The 19005-nt window shown below is 34.6% G+C and overlaps 1 protein-coding gene across 1 annotated transcript in view; it reads right to left on the reverse strand.

Annotated features, from left to right (window-relative positions):
* Fto (FTO alpha-ketoglutarate dependent dioxygenase) overlaps positions 1-19005 on the reverse strand; it is a 391986-nt gene that overhangs the window by 233412 nt on the left and 139569 nt on the right. Inside the window, exon 5 of the mRNA XM_010629684.3 lies at positions 17443-17586. Within this exon, the coding sequence (XP_010627986.1) occupies positions 17443-17586 (144 nt within the window). The remainder of the gene's footprint in view (positions 1-17442; positions 17587-19005) is intronic.

The raw sequence follows: 19005 nt of genomic DNA on the forward strand, positions 1-19005 counted from the left end.
GACCTTAAACAAAAAAAAAAAAAAAAAAAAAAAAAAAAAAAAAAAAAAAAAAGTGAAAACAATCCTTCTGAATAATAAACTAACAGTAGAACCTGTAGTTTTTAAAACACATTCTCATTCCCCACCAAGGCATTCCACTTCTAGTAATCTTTCTTTCATACAGGAACACAGAAACACATACACTGATGTTTATTATAGCAATATACATGGTATCAAAAACTAGAAAAAAAATTCTTACTCAACTAAGAAAACTGAAAAGGGGCCCGGGATTTAGCTCAGTGGTTCTGCCGCATGCCTCACAAGTGAGAGGTCCCAAGTTTGATCCCCAGTTAAAAAAAAAAAAATTCTTACTTAAAAACTAGAAATGAATAATGAAATGCAGAGGATTAGTTTTTGTTATTTAAAATTTTCACCAAGCTTTACTGAGGTAAAATTGATAAACTAAAATTTTATATATTTATGATAGATAGTATGACATTTACATTCTAAAAATTCCCAGAATCAGGCTAATTAACAAATGTATCATCTCAGTTACCTTTTGTGGGTGTGTTGAGAACATTTAAGATCTTTATCTAATTATATAGATGCACTACATTATTATTAGCTATAATCACCATGCTATACATTAGGTCACCAGAATTTATTCATTCTATATAACTGAAATTTCCTACCTTCTGACAAGCATTTCCTTATTTCTCTCACCCAATCCCTGGCAGCCACAATTCTGCATGGTGCTCTTTTTTACTGATTTTTAAAATTACTATATGTTTGTGATACATAATGCATGTACTCATTATGGTGCCCTGTGCTTCTATGAATACTGTGTAAGATTCCACGCATAAGACAATGCAATATTTATCTTTTTGTGCCTGCCTTATTTCACTTAGTATAATGGCTACAAGTTTTTCCAAGTTGTCATAAATGACAAGATTACCTTCCTTTTTAGGGCTGATTAATATTTTATTTTACATATACAGCATACCACATTTTATTTATCTGTTGTCATTTAGTTTGGTCCTTTATCTTGAACACTGAATAATGTTGCCATGAACATGAGAATACAGGTATCTCCTGCAATATATGAAATTTATTTTCTTTGGATATATACAGAGTTTGCCAAAAATGTATACATCAAGAAGAGAAAAACTTGTATTAATATTTTAATACTAAATTCATTGAGATATGAGACCAATACAAGTTACCTTAGGCCTCTACAATTACAGAGGGGCTCAAAGTAGTAAGCCATTATTTTCAAGACATTTCTTAGTAGGCAAACTGCTTAAATGTGTATACATTTTGCTTTGTTGTTTAGGTTTTTTGGGGGAGTGGGGGGTTTGGTTTTTTTTTTTTTTTTTTGGTGGACTCTGCTGAATCTTGTGGAAGTTTTTAACTTTTCAAGGAATCTTCATATTGTTTTCCAAATGGCTGTACCAACTTACACTCCCATCAACAGTCAACGATTTTCTGCACACTTTGGCCAACACTTGTTATCTCTCTATTGTCTTTTTGGTAATACTCATTCTAGCAAGTATGAGGTGATTATCTCACTGTGGCTTTTACTTATATTTTACTGATCATTGGTGATGACAAGTATCTTTTCATTTACCTGTTGGTCTTGTGTGTGTCTTCTTTGAGAAATGACTGTTCAGGTCCTTGGCCCTCTTTTTAATCAGGGTATTTATTTTGCTACTGAGTTCCTTATATGTTTTGAATGAGCCTCTTATCAGTTGTATGGTTTGCAAATATTTTCTCTTGATGTCTCTTTTGCTGTGCAAAGCTTTTAGTCTGACACAATCCCATTTGACTATTTATGCCTACTGCTTGTGCTTTTATATCCCCCTTCCAAAACATCACCCAAATCAATATTTTCTGATTGTGTATTTTTAAAATTAATTTTATTGGTACATTTTAGATATGCATAATGGTAACATTCATCATAGGGAATTTGAACATGTACGTGACATATCTTAATTCTTTTTTTCTCCATTTCTCTCCCTTCCCTTCAAATCTCCTTTCCCTCCTTTACAAAAGCTTTATTTCCATTTTTTCTTCTATTTTTTCTTTTCCCTTCCTTCCTTTCCCTTTCCCCACTTCTTAGTTCCTATTCCCATTTGAACATTAAGAAGCTTTTTCCTTGTTTTCTTCTAGTAGTTCTATGTCATCAGATCTTAGGTTTAAGTTTTTAATCCGAGTTGATTTTTATATATGGTATGAAGGATCCCATTTCATTCTACTGCAAATAGCTAGTTTCCTTAACACCATTTAAGAAATTGTCTTTTTCCCATGCTGTTATTGGAATCTTTGTCATGTTTTTTCAAAGATCACTAGGATATAAGTGTGTGTGTATTTACTCCCGTATTCTCTATTCTGTTCCCTTGGTCTGTATTATCTGTTCCTATGCCAAAACCATGGTGACTTGATTACTATAGTTTTGAAGGGTATTTTGAGGCATTATGTCTCCAGCTCTACTATTCTTGCTCAAAATTATTTTTGCTAACTGGGGTCTTCTGAGGTTTCCACAGGAATTTTAGTAAAAAAAAAAAAATTTTTTTTTTTAGATGGGCTCACTATGTAGTTGAAACTGACCTGGAACTCACTATGTAGCCCAGGCTGATCTCAAACTCACAGCAATCCTCCTGCCTCAGCCTCCCGAGTGCTGGGATTACAGGCATGCGCCACCACGCTGGGCTAATTTACAGATTTCTTGAGGTTAAATGAACATGATTCTTCCAATCCATGAACATAGGCTATTTTTCCATTTATTTGTATTTTCTTCAATTTCTCTCATCAATGTTTTATGGTTTTCAGTGTATAGGGTCTTTCACCTCCTTGGTTAAATTTATCCCTACGTAATTTCTTTTGAACAGTGTGTTACTAGTATTTGGATGTGCAACTGGTTTTTAAATATGGATCCTATATTCTGCATCTCTATTGACTTTATCAGTTAAAACAGATTTTTGATGGACTCTCTATATCTAATGTCATGTCATATGTAAACATGATTTTACTCCTAGCTTTCTATATTGTATATTTTTTCAGTCCTTACCCTGTGTAAAAGTTTTACCTAGGATTTTTAGTACTGTGTTGAATAGGATATCTTTTTATGTTCCTCATCTTGACTATAAGGGTCATTATGCTTACCATATGTGGCCTGTATTACATTGTGGTAGGTGCATTTCATCAACTAGCACATTAAATTTGTTGAATTTTTGTCAAGTAGGATGCCAAACATTATCAGATGTATTCTTAGTTTAGACAAAGATTTGTTAACAGATAAAAGATGCTTCAATCATGATTTCTGTCTTTCATTCTGTTAATGTGGTACACAAAAATGATGAATGTGCAGTGTTGAACCATCTTGCATTATGTGGATCATGGTATATAATAATTTTCTGTGCTACTGAATATAATTTCTTAATATTTTGTGAAGAATTTCTGCATCTATGTTCATCAGATATAGGGCTTGTAATTATCTTTTCCACCACATCTCACTCTGCTATAGTCTGAGGATAATGATGGCCTACTAAATCTGGAAGTATTTTTTACCTTTAAATTTTTTGGAAGAATTTCAAAAGGCCTAGTGTCACTTCTTTAAATGTGTGGTAATGAAGCCAGTAAGAATATAAGAACCAGGCCAGGCATTTAGTTCAGTGGTTCAGCCACCTATCTCTCAAGGTCCTGAGTTCAGTCCTGGTATCAAAAAAAAAAAAAAAAAAAACCTACAAGAACCTAGTTCTTTGATTCCTTTTCAGCTTGCTGACTTCCTTTGTGACTTGATGACTTTTTATAATGGTATACTCTGATTCCTTTCTCTTCATCTTTTGTGTATCTACTACATGTTTTTTATTTGTCATTATACTATGAAGCCTAAAATATCTAATAATAGCAACCCACTTTAACCTAATAACAACTCTGCAAATAAAAACTCTACATTTTAACTTTTCCTCTCATGTTTTAAGTAACTGATACCACAATTTACATCTTTTATATATTGTTGATATGTTAAAGTATTTCAGCTGTCATATTTTAATACTATTTAATAATGTTTTGTTAACTTTTATATGCAAGTTAAAAGCATTCAAGCAAGAAAATTATGGGGTAGACTACAAATATAGCAATAATATACATTTTTAATTACAGCAAAAGACACATTGCTATCGATCCCATTTAAACTATTCCCCCTTGCTCTAAACACATTTCTTTCATTGTTCTTGCAACTTTGTGAAGCAGTTCTGCAAGTCTTCTTTCATGGCTGTCTTAAGTGTCTTTTCATGGCTGCCTTGATGTTCTGAATTGACTCAAAATGTTCACAGCCATTGTTGTTAAACAAAATCATTACGGTGTGTCCTCATTCTCCTTATTCACTGGATCTGGCAGCATATGACTTTCAGCTCTTCCCCAAAGTCAACATAGGTGCATCTTTTGAATGGACTCAGGGCACTGAGGCAGATACAAAAAGAAAGGATTTCCCAAAGGGCCACACAAAGGGATAAGAACAAGAGAAAAGTGCCATCACAGTGAGGGGGAAGATTTTGAGGAGATTAATGACAATATAAGTATTGTAATCATTTTAAAAATTTAAATATTCACTGTATTTTAATATAGCTTTTACAATATTTTGAATTTATTATTGATTTTATAGCCGAAGTTCATAAAGTCTGCTTCTATTTCAACTTGAACTCCCTTTAGCAAATCTTGTGGACATGTTTAGTGGTAGTGAACTCCTACCGCTTATGTTTACCTAGGGAAGTCTTTACCCTTTCTTAATTTCTAAATAATGGCCAGTATTTTTGGTTAGCAATTTTTTCTTATACCATCTTGAATATTCAACCCACTTTCTCCAGATCTATGAGCTATCTGCTCAGGAATTTAACTACAGCCTTAGAGAAGTTCCCTTATGTGTGCTAATTTGTCTTTCTCTTACTGCTTTCAAATTTTTCTTGAGTCTTACTTTAGAAAACTAAACTACAATGTGTCTTGGTGAATACATATTTAACCTATTTGGAGTTCTTTATTGTTCCTGGATTTGAATGTTCATTTCTCTCTAGGTTTGAGAACTGTTCTATCATTTTATTTGTTTTGTTTGTTTTTTTGTACCAGGGATCAAACTCAGGACCTTGCACTCAGAAGGCAAGCACAGTACCACTGAGCTAAATCCCCAGCTATCACTGTTTTTTATAAATTAAGCTTTTTGCTCCATTTTCTCTCTCTGCTTCTTTTAGAACCTCTGTAATGTTTATACTAGATTACTTGACGATGTCCCATTCAGTGCCATGGGTTCTTTCCTTCTTTTTATGTCTTCAAGCTTGCTTATTCTTTTGCTTAAGCAAGTCAGCTGCTGAAGCTCTCTAAGGAATTTTTCAGTTCTTCAGTCATGTTCTTCAGCTCTAGAATTTGATTCTTATAGTGTATACTGCTGTATTGGACTTCTTAATTTGTTCTTATATTATTTTCTTTGTCTAGTTTGATTATCAGTGATTTCTTCCAGCTCACTGAATTTTAAGATGATTATTTAAAATTCTTTGTCAGACAGCTCATAAATACCATTCCTTTAGAGTTGATTACTGGCATTTTATTTTGTTCCTTGGGTGGGGTTAGGTTTCCCAGATTATTTCTGGTCCCTGTGATTGTGTTGATATCTGCACATTTAAAAATATAGATACCTCTTCTAATCTTTACATACTGGTATTAGCAAGAAAATCCCTTCACTGGTCAGTCTATCTAGAAATTATAGGCTGGCCTTCTCACAGAGGCCTACATGATGCTTGCTGCTGGATTCTTCAAGCAAACTGGCCTGATGCTGGGGCTAGTGGGCAGACAGGCCTGACACCTCAGTCCACTGTTTTCTAGGGTAGGCCTGTGTCCTTGGTTTGTGGGAAGAAGTTACCAAGTATAGAAAGAAATGAAAGAAATTTGACCAACTAGCTATATATATTATCTTTTCCTACAGTTTGTAAATTCTCTACAATAAGTATGGACCATATTTTATCAATTCCACAGTAGACATTTTCTTTATATGTAACATCTCAGAAATTCAAATATATCTTAAAATTGACAGCATCTTTGGCTTAACAATACACTATTATTTTGTACTGTTAGACTTAGTAACAAAAAACAATAAATATTGCACTTTAAAGATACAAATGAAAATGTTCAATGAAGGGAATCTTAAAAAAGATATTCATTCAGCAAATAAATTGATGGTACATAACTATCAATGAAGGCAGTATAAAAGCTTTGGTTTTAAAATCTTCCCCCCAAAACAATTTTCCATTAGAGTAAAAAGTTTGTTTGTCTGTTTTTAGAGTCAGGTCATGCTATGTAGTGTAGGCTTGAACTCACTATATAGCCCAGACTAGCCTTGATCTTCCTCCAGTCCTTCTGCCTCAACCTCTCAAGTGCTGGGATTATAGGTATGCAACACCACACCCAAATATGGGGGTAAAAAAGATCTTTTATGAGAGTAAATATGGGGATGGGAATGTAACTCAGTAGCAGAGCACTTGCCTAGCATGAACAATTTCTGGGTTCAATAAATACCCTCAACACACACACACACAGAATAGAGACAATGACCTCAGAATAGACTGCTTCCTTTCTCTCATCTTTCTTTTAAAAGTAACTTTTATGGAATGCTTAGGTTGTTTTTATGTTATAAAGAGAAAAGAAGTCTTGAAATTAATAATTTATTTTTGCTTTCTAAATATGCAAAAACAACTTTAATCCTACTTGGCAAGGACTACCTTCCCCGGTACTCTTCTAGGTTGCAACTCTTCCCAGGAAACTGCAGGTCATGGGGTTAGGGAAATGACAAGATAGAAGTAACAGAACTTAACCAAAAGTTGAATGAAATAGTTTTCTTCTTTTTTCCCTTTGTATAAACAGAGCTATCACTTCTACCTACAGCTCCAACAAAATGGAGAGACCAGAACTTCCCAAATATAATTAATGAACAAAACAGCAGCAGTCACACTTCTAATTTCTGGTCTTTCATGTACCTTCTGACCTTCCTTTTAACTCACTCTTATTGCATATCCAAGTTTCCAATAGCAGCTGAGAATGGCTAGGGTTTCTGTCTAATACCTGGCGAAGGAAAAAAATATGTTATGTCCAAATACACAATAAGTTTCTACTATGTGGAAAGCTCTAAGTGTTATGAAGTACAAATGTAAGTGTGTGTGTGTATGTGTGTGTGTGTTTGTGAACCAAGATACATCATTGGGAATTTATACCTGTACATGATGTATCTTGGTTCTCCCATACTCCTTTCCTCCCTTTCACTCCTCCACTCCTCCCTATTTACAAAAATTTTGTTTCTGTTTTTACCACTTCTCATATATTTTCCTTTCCCTTCTTTCCTTTTCCCCATTCCCCCCTCCTTACTTCCTCTTCCCTTTTGGACCTTAAATGCTATATGACTTTTTTAAATTGAGTTTATTGGTACATTTTAGGTATACAATACAGTTACATTCATTATTGGGATCTTGTACCTTTATGACAGGTCTTGAACCAAGATACATCATTGGGAATTTATACCTGTACATGATGTATCTTGGTTCTCCCATACTCCTTTCCTCCCTTTCACTCCTCCACTCCTCCCTATTTACAAAAATTTTGTTTCTGTTTTTACCACTTCTCATATATTTTCCTTTCCCTTCTTTCCTTTTCCCCATTCCCCCCTCCTTACTTCCTCTTCCCTTTTGGACCTTAAATGCTATATGACTTTTTTAAATTGAGTTTATTGGTACATTTTAGGTATACAATACAGTTACATTCATTATTGGGATCTTGTACCTTTACATGACAGGTCTTGGTTCTCAATAGGAAAATGGATGCATATTGAGGATATACTCCTAAGTGAAATAAATAAGTCACACATGTAAATAAATACTGAATAGTTTCTCTGGTGTGAAAAACTATAATAATACATAGGATCCTAATGAGATAATTGATAATGTGAAATAGGAAGAAAAGGGCTAAAGGTGTAGGGAAAGTGGGAAGGGTAGGGGAAAGCTAATAAGGGAAAAGAAAAAAATATGAGAAAATGAAAAAATGGAAATAAAGTGTTTGTGTTTGTGTTTATTTAATGATTGTCAAAAAGCTTAGCTACAGGGCAAGGGATTTAGCTCAGTGGTGCCACCACTGCCTCATAAACATAAGGTCCTGAGTTCAATATCCAGTATCAAAAAAAACTTAGCTATAGAAGGTGAAATAAAACTTGGTTATCAATAATTATAGTCCAGAAAAGAAAGAGTAATTGCAATCACATTGATTGGTTGGTATCCTGTTTCTGTAGATACTAATTTTTTAACATCACTCTGCAATAATTGAGTCATACATTTACCTACACGTGTGAAAAAACATGACAAGATAACAGTATGAACAAAGAAAAGAAAAATGGCTTGTATCACTAACAGTTTTAAGACAAACTACAAAATCACATAATGAATTGACCAAGGACTATAATTTATATCTCTAAAATAAATGAAGATGTTTATTGGGCCTAGATGGCAAGTCTAAAAGTCCAAAGAATCTTCTAGCATTGCAACCAGCCATAGGGACTGAATGAGACAAGAAAAATCAATTTCTAATCCAGTCTTCAAAACTTCAATAAGGATCAACTGAAAACAAAAACAAAGAAGTAATGCTGCCTTTATAGCCATTTTTCTTCTATCCTCACAGTGTGGAAATTTATATTCATAACATATACATCTAAAATCGTGAAGCTCTTCTACAATTCATGGTTTTTAAGATTATGTTACAGAGACAGACAGCTAAAGAGGCTTTACTAAGACTGCTAACCAGTGGGAAAAATTAAACCCACCCAGCCCAGATGCAGAATTACCCCTAAATGATTGTGTAACTCTGATGGAATGAAATACAAGAGAACAAAATTCCTAATAATATATCCATCCTTTTAAAAACCAAATCATTAGTTTTACCTATAGCGATTTTCCTAAAGATGATTTAAAAGAGAATTTATAGACTGACCTGGAGAGTGTTAGAAAATTCTGTGATGCCACAGTTATTTCGACTAGATAAAACAAAATAAGTATAGATTACTACATAAAGGAATAGACTACCATGAAAAACTCTATCTCTGTCTCCAGTGATCTCCAGCTATTAGATAAAAGACAATTTGTTTGGAAGAAACTTCAAATATTTTCCCCAGCCAGGAGTTTTCAAGGACAGAATAAATATAATATTCCCATTCTCCAATGTGGCCAAGACATATTGCAATGAAATGAAACAAAAGTAGATCTTTGGTTTATTCACTCACTTGTTAATTCAATAATTCCTTATTAAGCACCTATCACATTTAAAGTATTGTACTAGGTGCTGCAGAGGAGATAAGGCTAAAATAGTCCTTGTTCTTAGGAATCTAAAATATAATGGAGTTTTTAGAAAATCCCAAGAAAGAGAAACACAAAAGAACCAAATTAAAAACTGGAACTTTCAAAGGAGCTAAATGAGGAGAAATCCTATGATGGTAAGTATGGTATGGGGGTTCTGAGGAAATTAGGATTTAGCAAACATAATATCTTGTGACATTTTAAAATGCATGCATCTTCTGAGAATAAAAAAAATCACAAACTTCAGGAGAAGAAGAAAAGTTATCTCAGACAGTCATGGTTCAAATACAAAACAAGCAAAAATGAGGCTTGAATGTGAACATTTCAAAATCTTGAACTGACATTTGCAACATTCCCTTTGATTGACATAGATTTGGTGATTTCAATGGATTACACTTTCCATTGATGGATCCAATCACTATCTAGTCTGCAATAAATGACAGGGGCAGTAGCATCATTATACAGTGGTATTCAAATTTCAGAACCAACTTATAGAGAAAGTATGCTAGACTCATCAAAATTATATTCATATGAAAGGTTATAAACCTCAACAACATCTAAGTAATGACACTGCTGAAGGAGAACTTTATCTAATATACCAAAAGTCAAGAGATCTACAAATTAGTTCTAAGGGTAAAGAATCAAGAAAACAAAACTGTGTGTTACCCATCAAAACAGCAAAAATGATAGTATAAGAAAGCTACTTCCATTTTTCGCAATGGATAAACAACCAAAATGCTTAAACTTGTTATGGAAAGAAATAAAGTACAAACACATGTTTAATTTAAGTGTGATAGAGATAATCCAAAAACAAAATACAAATGCAGAAGTAGATACCTCAAAGAAATAGAATTTAGAGGTAGGTAGCAAGGAGATTTTCGCTTTGCAGTTCAGATCTTACTCAACTTTTTGAATTTGTATTTCCTACTATACATATTATTACATTTATAAGACAATAATAGCAGGAATGAGATGCTGACATGAAAACATGTCCAGGGCATGTTATTAAGTTTTTAAAAAGCACTACTACAGCAATGTGTGTAATAGAGTCCCATTTATGTTTAAATAAAAAAAGCAGAAGAAACCACATTATGTGTACATACATTAACATGCTCAAATATTTCAGATTTGAGAGCATTTGGGTTTTGGATCTGAAGATTAGGAATTCTCAGTTCATCAGCTAGAAGCAGATATCTAAAATCTGTAAATCTCTGGAATATAAAAGTTCTGGCCCAATCATTTCAGATAAGGGACATTCAACCTAAACACCTGTGTTAACACTTTAGCAAGATAAAAGGAACTTCCCTGCGTTAGTTGAAAAAGTGCAAATTGTCTGAAAAAATAAATGTATGTTCCACTATTTGTTTAATTTACTTTTCCACATAGTTAAAGAAAAGTGATATTATGACTACATGATTAGTAGAGATTGCATGGGTCAATGGAAGAAACAACAATTGTGGTCTCAGAAAAACTTGAATTCAAATAGAAACTTTAATAGGTATTATTCCTTCTGAATCCTTGTTTCTATTTCTCAAAGGGCTCTATTGAGTTCTAAATCATATTCCATACAAGTCACTCATTGAAAGCATATAATTCAACATATCTTGGTGCATTCATATTGTTGCACAAACATCACCACAAACTAACTTCAGAGCATTTTTATACCCTTCAAAAGAAACCCTTTACCCACTAGCAGTCAATCGCCAACAATATCATTTCTGAAAAATAAATGGGAATTACAGTAAGATGACTATTACCTGACAATCTTTTAGTGAGTAGTAAATATACAAGAAAGCTTCCAAAACAGTGCATGGCCATCAGTAGCCACAAAGCACATACATTTCAGGTAAATTTAATGACATAAATAACAAAGAAATGAGCAAAATGCTAAGAAGTATGTATGACACGTCAACCCTTTCAAGTACCCAGATTCCTTGCCCAGATTCCTATCCTCAGAGCATGTTCCATAGGTCATGGCCCTCCTTGAGTTCTACTAAATACAAAAAATTCCCCATAGGTAGGAAGTCAAACAGCACAAGTTCAAAAAATGTCAGCATTTGAGGTCATATTTCAGTGTGAAAGTTTCAAGAGGGGAGTTACATCCTCACCCCTACAGATATCTAAGTAGCAAGATGCAAATTTTGCAGTTGCTGAGAAGAACAGCACAAGTTCATTTTGGAAAAGCAATCAAAACTATACTGTCATGTTTCTACTTTTCAAAGTGAGAATAAACATGACAGGTGCTCATTTGGCTGTTCAAGCACTTTCCACTTAAATGGCAATCCCTCAAACTTACTGACTGCAGCCTGAAGTTATAATTTATCACTGTTTCAGTGCTACTCCCTTGCCTTGGCAGAAAGCAGAACACAGCACCTACATTTTAAGACCCATGAGAGGTAATAAAGTATAATTACTTTCAATTTATGATTAAGCCATAAATTATATGTACTTTTGACTTCAGTTGGTCAGGCACAGGTTGGGAAAGGAAGGGAATGAGGTGAGAGGGAGGCATGACAAAAGCCTTTTCCTTTGAATAAAATGCCTAAACTGCTACAAGATTGAGGAACACAGGGAAGATTTACAAAGACGCCACAATGTCCAAGATAAATCCCAAAGGAGGCCCCAATTCAGAGACTTCTTGAAGCCTCTACTCTTTCTGATCACAGGGCTAAGATTCCAACTAGAATACCCATGTTGACTTGAAAACTAGAAGCACAGCATGGTTTCAGGTTATATTACATAAAATGTTCACAGTGCTCTGGGCATTGCTGCCTCTAAGTCAATGGTATTTCATGGAAGGTGAAACTAATCTATAAAAGACTATTGACCACACACTTTAAGTCAGCCTCAACCAAGCCTGGTCACCACAGAGCTCTGAATCAACAATGACCAGATGTTAGCTCTTCTCACCCTCAAGAACCACTTGGTGAGATTTCCCTTTCTTGTAGTTGCTTTATGTGGCTATGCAAATACATGTATGGAACATTTAGCTACAAAGCTGACAAAACTCAGGGCATGAAGCAGGGTAAGAATTTAACATTCAGCACTCTTATATCACCTACTCAACTCCCCAGTTCTCCAATGTGTCATGGCCCAGGTCCCAATCTTTGTAGTAAGTCCCCACATGCAAAAGGAGCTTATAAAGTACAATCCTATACACTTTCAAGAGACGTGAAATAACCTTGGTTAGGAAGCATCATGAAGAGCCATTTTACAATGGAGGCAGAAATTTACAGAGGTGTTCACAATGCAGAGCCAATATATAATGCAGAGAGTCTGGAACCTGTCCACCTCAAAGAAAATCCTACAGACATTTTATTAATCTAAATCACTCATGAGATTAAGCAAAGTCAATACAAGAAATGTATCAGTTTATATTTCCATTTGTTTCTGTTTTTACAGTGGAATTTTTGCTTGGCAACTAAAGCTTTGAAATAGCTAATTGTGATAGTAACTACATATATGTGAATGTCAGATTTAATTGGGTTTAAAGAAATAAAAGAGACCACAGAAAAATCACCAACAGTGATACAGAAAAAATAGTAATAATAAATCAAAGGGACCCACAGGGGTTTGCCCCAAATGTTTATCTACTCCTCACCTTTGTCCTGAAACATTCTACTCTACACCCAGCTTCTGGTTATTGAACATAATTTGGTTGATGTCTCTTGAATTGTATAATCTGCTCCAAAAAAAAAAACAACAAAAAAAAACCCAGTTTGTCTCCAAGCTACTTTTAAGACTCTAACTCCCTGGTTACATGCAGTCTATGGAAAACAGCTGTGGCAAAGTAAATCATCCTACCCTGAGAAAGACCACAGTGTATTTTTTTTTTTTAACTTTAAGTGTGTTTTGAAGTCCTGGTTGGAAAATTAGTGAAAATTGTAAATCTGTTTGCAAATCTGGTCATGTCTAACTCTGAGATTAGGGCAAAGATTTCAATTTAAAAGTAAAACCGTGACAACTCCAGTTAAGCATGTCCTCAGGCACTGCCAGCAGGGCCTTCACTCACATCCACGGGCAGTGGATTTATTATGGGTATGCGACACGCTCCCCATCAGACACCCCTGGAGTATTTATTTGAGACAGCAGGGTTCAGTCTGCACTTCCTCTGTAGACCAATATATTATTATAAATTGAGCTAAACTGTTTCCTTTTCATAAGTGCTATGAAGTTCAGATATCAGCACAGGGCTGGAGTCCTTCCATGGGGTTCCTTGATACTTGGATTTTTAAAAAGTAAACAAAGAGGCAGTATTAGATTATGCTAGCTTTTATTTTTGTTTTTTAATAGGAGATAGAGGAAGGTTCATTTTAGCAATTACAGATGACATCTTTGTAAGAAAATATATTCTAAATGCACACTTGGCATACACTATCCTATACCTACCACAGCTAGGAAGGGAATCAACTATTTCACCTCTATCTGAAGGCAGGAGTTAAGGAAGCAAAAGATGTCATATCTTGTATATAAGCTCCTAGAAAGTGATAACATGAATTTCTTTTATCACCTACCATGAATTAAGGGTCCCAATGTATATTTTAAATGTATATTCCAAAAGAATAATGAAATTATTTAATGTTTTCATTATTAATCCAGTTCTTAAACTCTGAGAAAAACATAACTTTAAAAGGAAAGAGAAGAAACAAAGAGAAAATCATCATCTTTTCTCCCCTTTCTGAAAAGCCATTAGGTGAGCCAGAGGCATCACACTGAGGTGCGGGGGTGGGGGGGGCACAAAAGCCCAGAGCAAGGGTCAGTGCTTGAGTGGGGTGAGAAGGACAGCAAGCAACCACCTAGGGGCAAGGGCTGATGCAGGGCACCAGACCTAGAGTGGGATAAAATGGCAGGTTCCAATTCATACTCCTTCCTAGCTGAGTAGCCATGGCTAAGTACATCAGTCTTAAATCAATTTCTTCTTTTGCAAAAACAGTTAATGTTTGTCCAGTATTTACTAGTGGCACATTAAAAGAATGCTTAACTTTTACAGCATGCCTGTAATCCCAGTATTCTGGAAAGTTGAGGCAGGAGGACCTCAAGTTTAAGATCAGCCTGAGCAACTTGGTCTTTTAGTGAGACCTGTTTCAAAACAAAAGACTGGGAATGTAACTCAGTACAAAGACCTTAGGTTCAATCCCCTGTACTGCATACACACACATAAAAAGAATGCTTGACTTGTTAGTCCTTGATAAATATGGTTCTTATTCATGTTACTACAATTGCACACATACACATGTGCAAAAAAGACCGAAAAGGAATATACCAATCATGAATAAAGCCTAATTTATATATTTTTCTTTCATATTACACTTTTCTATAATGAGCACATACTGCTTTTCTAATCAGAAGAAAACATATAAGATTGTTATTAAATATACAGAAGATAGACAAACTTTTACAATGCATATCTACCATTTTTTACGCAGAAAAAAATAATGAAGCTATTTTAAAGACATCATTCTGACCTTTTTTTTGTACTGGGGATCAAACTTGGGACCTTGTGCTTTTGAGACAAGCAGCAGAACCACTGAGCTAAATCCCTGGCCCTGTCCTTCTATTTTTTTATCTTTCCCCATGGCTGGGGGTTGATCACAGGGCCTTCAAACTGAAATACAACCCAAGTACTTTTTTAATATTTTTTTTATTTTGAGACAAGGTCTCACTAAATTGCTAAAATGTCCTGGCTGGGCTGAAACTTGAAATCCTCCTACCTCAGCCTGCCAGAAAGTTGGGATTGCAGGCCTGTGCCAACACACCTGGGTTCTCATCTCTTTTAGAGCTGCAAATTACTAATAGAAACTCCTGAATGGGAATGGGACCAAGAGAGTGGGGGGAGGGAGTTAAAAAGAATCAAGATGTGCATGTACATGTACTAACTCCTCATGATGAATGTGATCATTATGTACTGAAAACCTGTACTAATAAAAATAAAAATTACAAAATATGTAAAAAATATCCAAAGGAAAGTTAATTATTGGCTGGAATGAACACCCATATGCACTCAAAAAAAATTCGAAATTTTTTGTGGTACATAAAGGTGTAACAAGAATCTTTCTGCCTACAAATGATATTCAACAATGGGATAGATGCTTCAGAATAGAAACTCAGCTCCTGAGGTCATGGAGAAGGGGGAGGGGGGAATGACCTTAACACTATGGACATTCTACATGGCATGTCCGTCTATTTGGATCCAGTTGAAATGGTTCCATTTAGCGTGGAAAAGCATTGTACATGGAGCCTGCAATCCATTCTGGTCTCTGCTCTGCTTCATTCTAACAGAGAGATGCAGGTAAATTACTTAGGAACAATTGGTGCCACCTCCCTCAGAAGACTGTTTGGAGATTAATTTCTCTTGTGTAAATCATCTGTACACTGTAAAGAAACATGCAAATGGAAGCAACAGATTAAGATCAGTATTAAACAAAAGCAGGAATCATGGCCCCATGAGAAGAATTTAAGGTAAAGAGACACAGCATTGAGTAACATTAAATCACCATGTGAGTCTCTACATAATCACCTTATAATCCTCCTACAGACATTAAGAAGAAAGTCTCAGATTGGTAGCATTACATAGTCAACACTTCTCTAATAGTTACTAATCTCTCTCTTTTTTAAAAAATACAGACATCACTAGCAAAGAAAAGTAACAAGAACTTAACGCTGCTTTAGTTTCTCTATTTATATTTCTAAAACCCTTTTGGCTATGCCCAAGCGATACTGGTTTTCTACTTAAAATAGTAACACAAAATCTCCTTTTAAAATAAATTTATTCCAGCCAAGAATGGCATATGCCTGAAATACCAGCTAATCAGGAGGCAGAAGTAGGAGGATCATAAATTCAAGGCTAGCCTAGGCAACTTAGCAAGATCCGGTCTCAAAATTTAAAAGCTAATAAAATAAGCTATGCTTGTAGCTAAATGGTAGAGCACTTACCTAGCAAGTATATGGCCCTGGGTGTGATCCTCGCCACAATAAGTGTATAAATAAATAAATGTATGTATATCAGTGAAAGAAAAAAGAGTAAGTTTATTTAGGGAGAAACAATAAAAAAATAGTACAGGTAGCAGATATGGCAAGAATCTGGAAACTGATGTGCAAAGAACTAAAAATTGGAAAATGTCAAAGAGTATACGCTGCACTCCTTCAAGGAAAGGACTAAGATTTACATACTTTCAATATCTCTCCCAGGATCTTACCCAGTACCTGAAATACAGAGGTCTATATGAATACTCTATTAACAAGGATTTAGTGCTTGTCCTGAACACTGGACTGAGGCCTGGTTCTTCCTGGCTCCAAAACCAAATCAGTCCATTTCCTCAGACAGATCACAATGAGATAAACCTTGGATAATCAGGCACAAGAGCCAAAGAAGAGAATCAACTCTAAGGAGCTTTGCGAGGAAAGAAAAAAAAAAAAAAAACGATACTGCTTGCACACTGCATTGGATAACAAGTAGAGATTCCCAAAACAAAACAAAAATGTTACAGTTCAAAGAAGCACAAGTAGAGCCCCTACACTTCATGCTGCAGTTAGACTAATCACAACTGAAACACTGTTTACCAAACAAATAAATGACAAGTAGAAAGATCCTGTCCTCAGGTCAGTGTTTCTGAGAGGAAACTAACTTCAAAAGTAGCATCAAGAGGATAAGGAAGTTGAGGCCACCTCAAGCCCTTCAGCAAGACCCTGACTCACTACTGCCAAAGTGGAAGGGGTGAAAGAAATAACATAGGAAAAAATGTTCTCACTACTAAAAGTTATACAGACAAGGAAATATTTTTCAAAGTTACACTGATAAGTTGAGCTGGATGACTTAGTAGCTCTGATGAAGAATCATGAAAATAGTTTAGAATATTTGGGAACTTCAAATGTGCTAAACATTCAGAATGAAAAGAAAAGCAACTTTTTAAAAATTTAGCAGTATCTTGAAAAACGAAACACAACTAAGTTATCTGTGCTCACACAAAACATCCATTATTAATACAAAATACTCAAAAAGCTTATTTCAAAAGATGTATTAAAAATAAGTTGTCAATAATCTAAATATAGATACTAGAGAATTAATATAATTTTGATCTCCTGAGATTACCGAGCATAAAATAGCAGTCTCCTTGGTGAAGAGGTATTGCCAAACCAGGCGTCTCTATGTCCCATGAGATCTTAAAACCAACATGCCAGGTATCAGGATCTCTGCCTTCAAGATGAGAATTATCCTCACTTTCTCCTTCAGGATCTGTCAAAAGAGAAGAAAGTGATCAGGAAAAGAATGCATAAACTAAACCTCTGAGTACAGCTATTTTCTTAGAAACAATTAATATTTTAATAAAGTATGGATATTAAGAAAAATACTTCCTCCTTTATGTCATGTTTTTAAAAAGATTAAATATTTTAACACATCATGTATATTCTCATCAAAAAGCATTAATTAAAATAAGGAAAGGTGCCGGGGATTTAGCTCAGTGGTTCGGTGGCCTGCTTTGCAAGTGCAAGGACCCAAGTTCAATCCCCAGTACCAAAAAAAAAAAAAAAAAAAAAATTAAAATAAGGAAATAACCATGGACACCAAAGAAGATAAAAAATTATTTTGCTCAATTCTAAGCAAACAAATTTAGATATGCTGAATTAAATCGATAGTTTTTAAGGATGATATTAATTGACAAAAGCAACCTAGGAAGAAGTAGAAGAGCTAAATAAACCACAGAGGGTATAGAAAAACTTATGAAAGCATTCTGTCACAGAAAAATGCAGGAACAGAGTTTCAAAGAATTCACTACTAAACAATTTACTTTAAATTTTTTAAGATCAAAGAAATTTCCAAATTCAAATTTCAAAATTCCAAATTCCTTTCCTGAAAAGACTGTGTATCAAAACTCAAAAAGAAAGCACACACATACACAAAGCAATTTTACATCTGAACATCAAAATAACTTTTTTACCTCTAAGAAAACAGAATCCAATGCAGCTGCATATTAAAAGAACAACCTTCCATGACCAAGTAAAATTTATTGTGAGAATACAAGGGTAACTCAATATCCACAATTCATCCTATTCATAAAAACAAAATAAAAAGGCTATGAATCCTAACTCTTCCTTTCATTAAAAAAAAACTCAACAAAGAATAGATGAATATGCTCTCAACATGATAAAATATAAACCCATCTCAATCCCAAAGCCAGCATCATATTTTAATAGGGAGATTCTAGAAACATTCCTGTGGTTAAAAATTTTAAAAGGATGTGGCACCACAATGATTTATCCTTATTCCAGAAGGAACAGTCAATACAATGGTACCCTGTGGAGATGTGAATAGAGAGACCCAATTTAGACAAAAAAAGAGATACAAAATGTTTAAATGAAAACAAAATAAAACTTTGCAGATTATATTATTTATCTATCATTATTTATCTGAAGATCTAATGAAAATATATCCCATTCAAGAGGCAAAGTTTAAAATGCTAGCTGCAAAATTAAATCACCATAATTAATAACTTCTAAAAATATAAACATACTCTGGGCGTGGCGGCACACGCCTGCAATCCCAGCACTTGGGAGGCTGAGGCAGGAGGATCGCTGTGAGTTTGAGACCAGCCTGGGCTACATAGTGAGTTCCAAGTCAGTCTCAACTACACAGTGAGACCCTGTCTCAAATATA

This window comes from Fukomys damarensis, unplaced genomic scaffold (genome assembly GCF_012274545.1).
Source record: "Fukomys damarensis isolate Sample0158 unplaced genomic scaffold, DMR_v1.0_HiC HiC_scaffold_32, whole genome shotgun sequence".
NCBI classification, from domain to species: domain Eukaryota; kingdom Metazoa; phylum Chordata; class Mammalia; order Rodentia; family Bathyergidae; genus Fukomys; species Fukomys damarensis.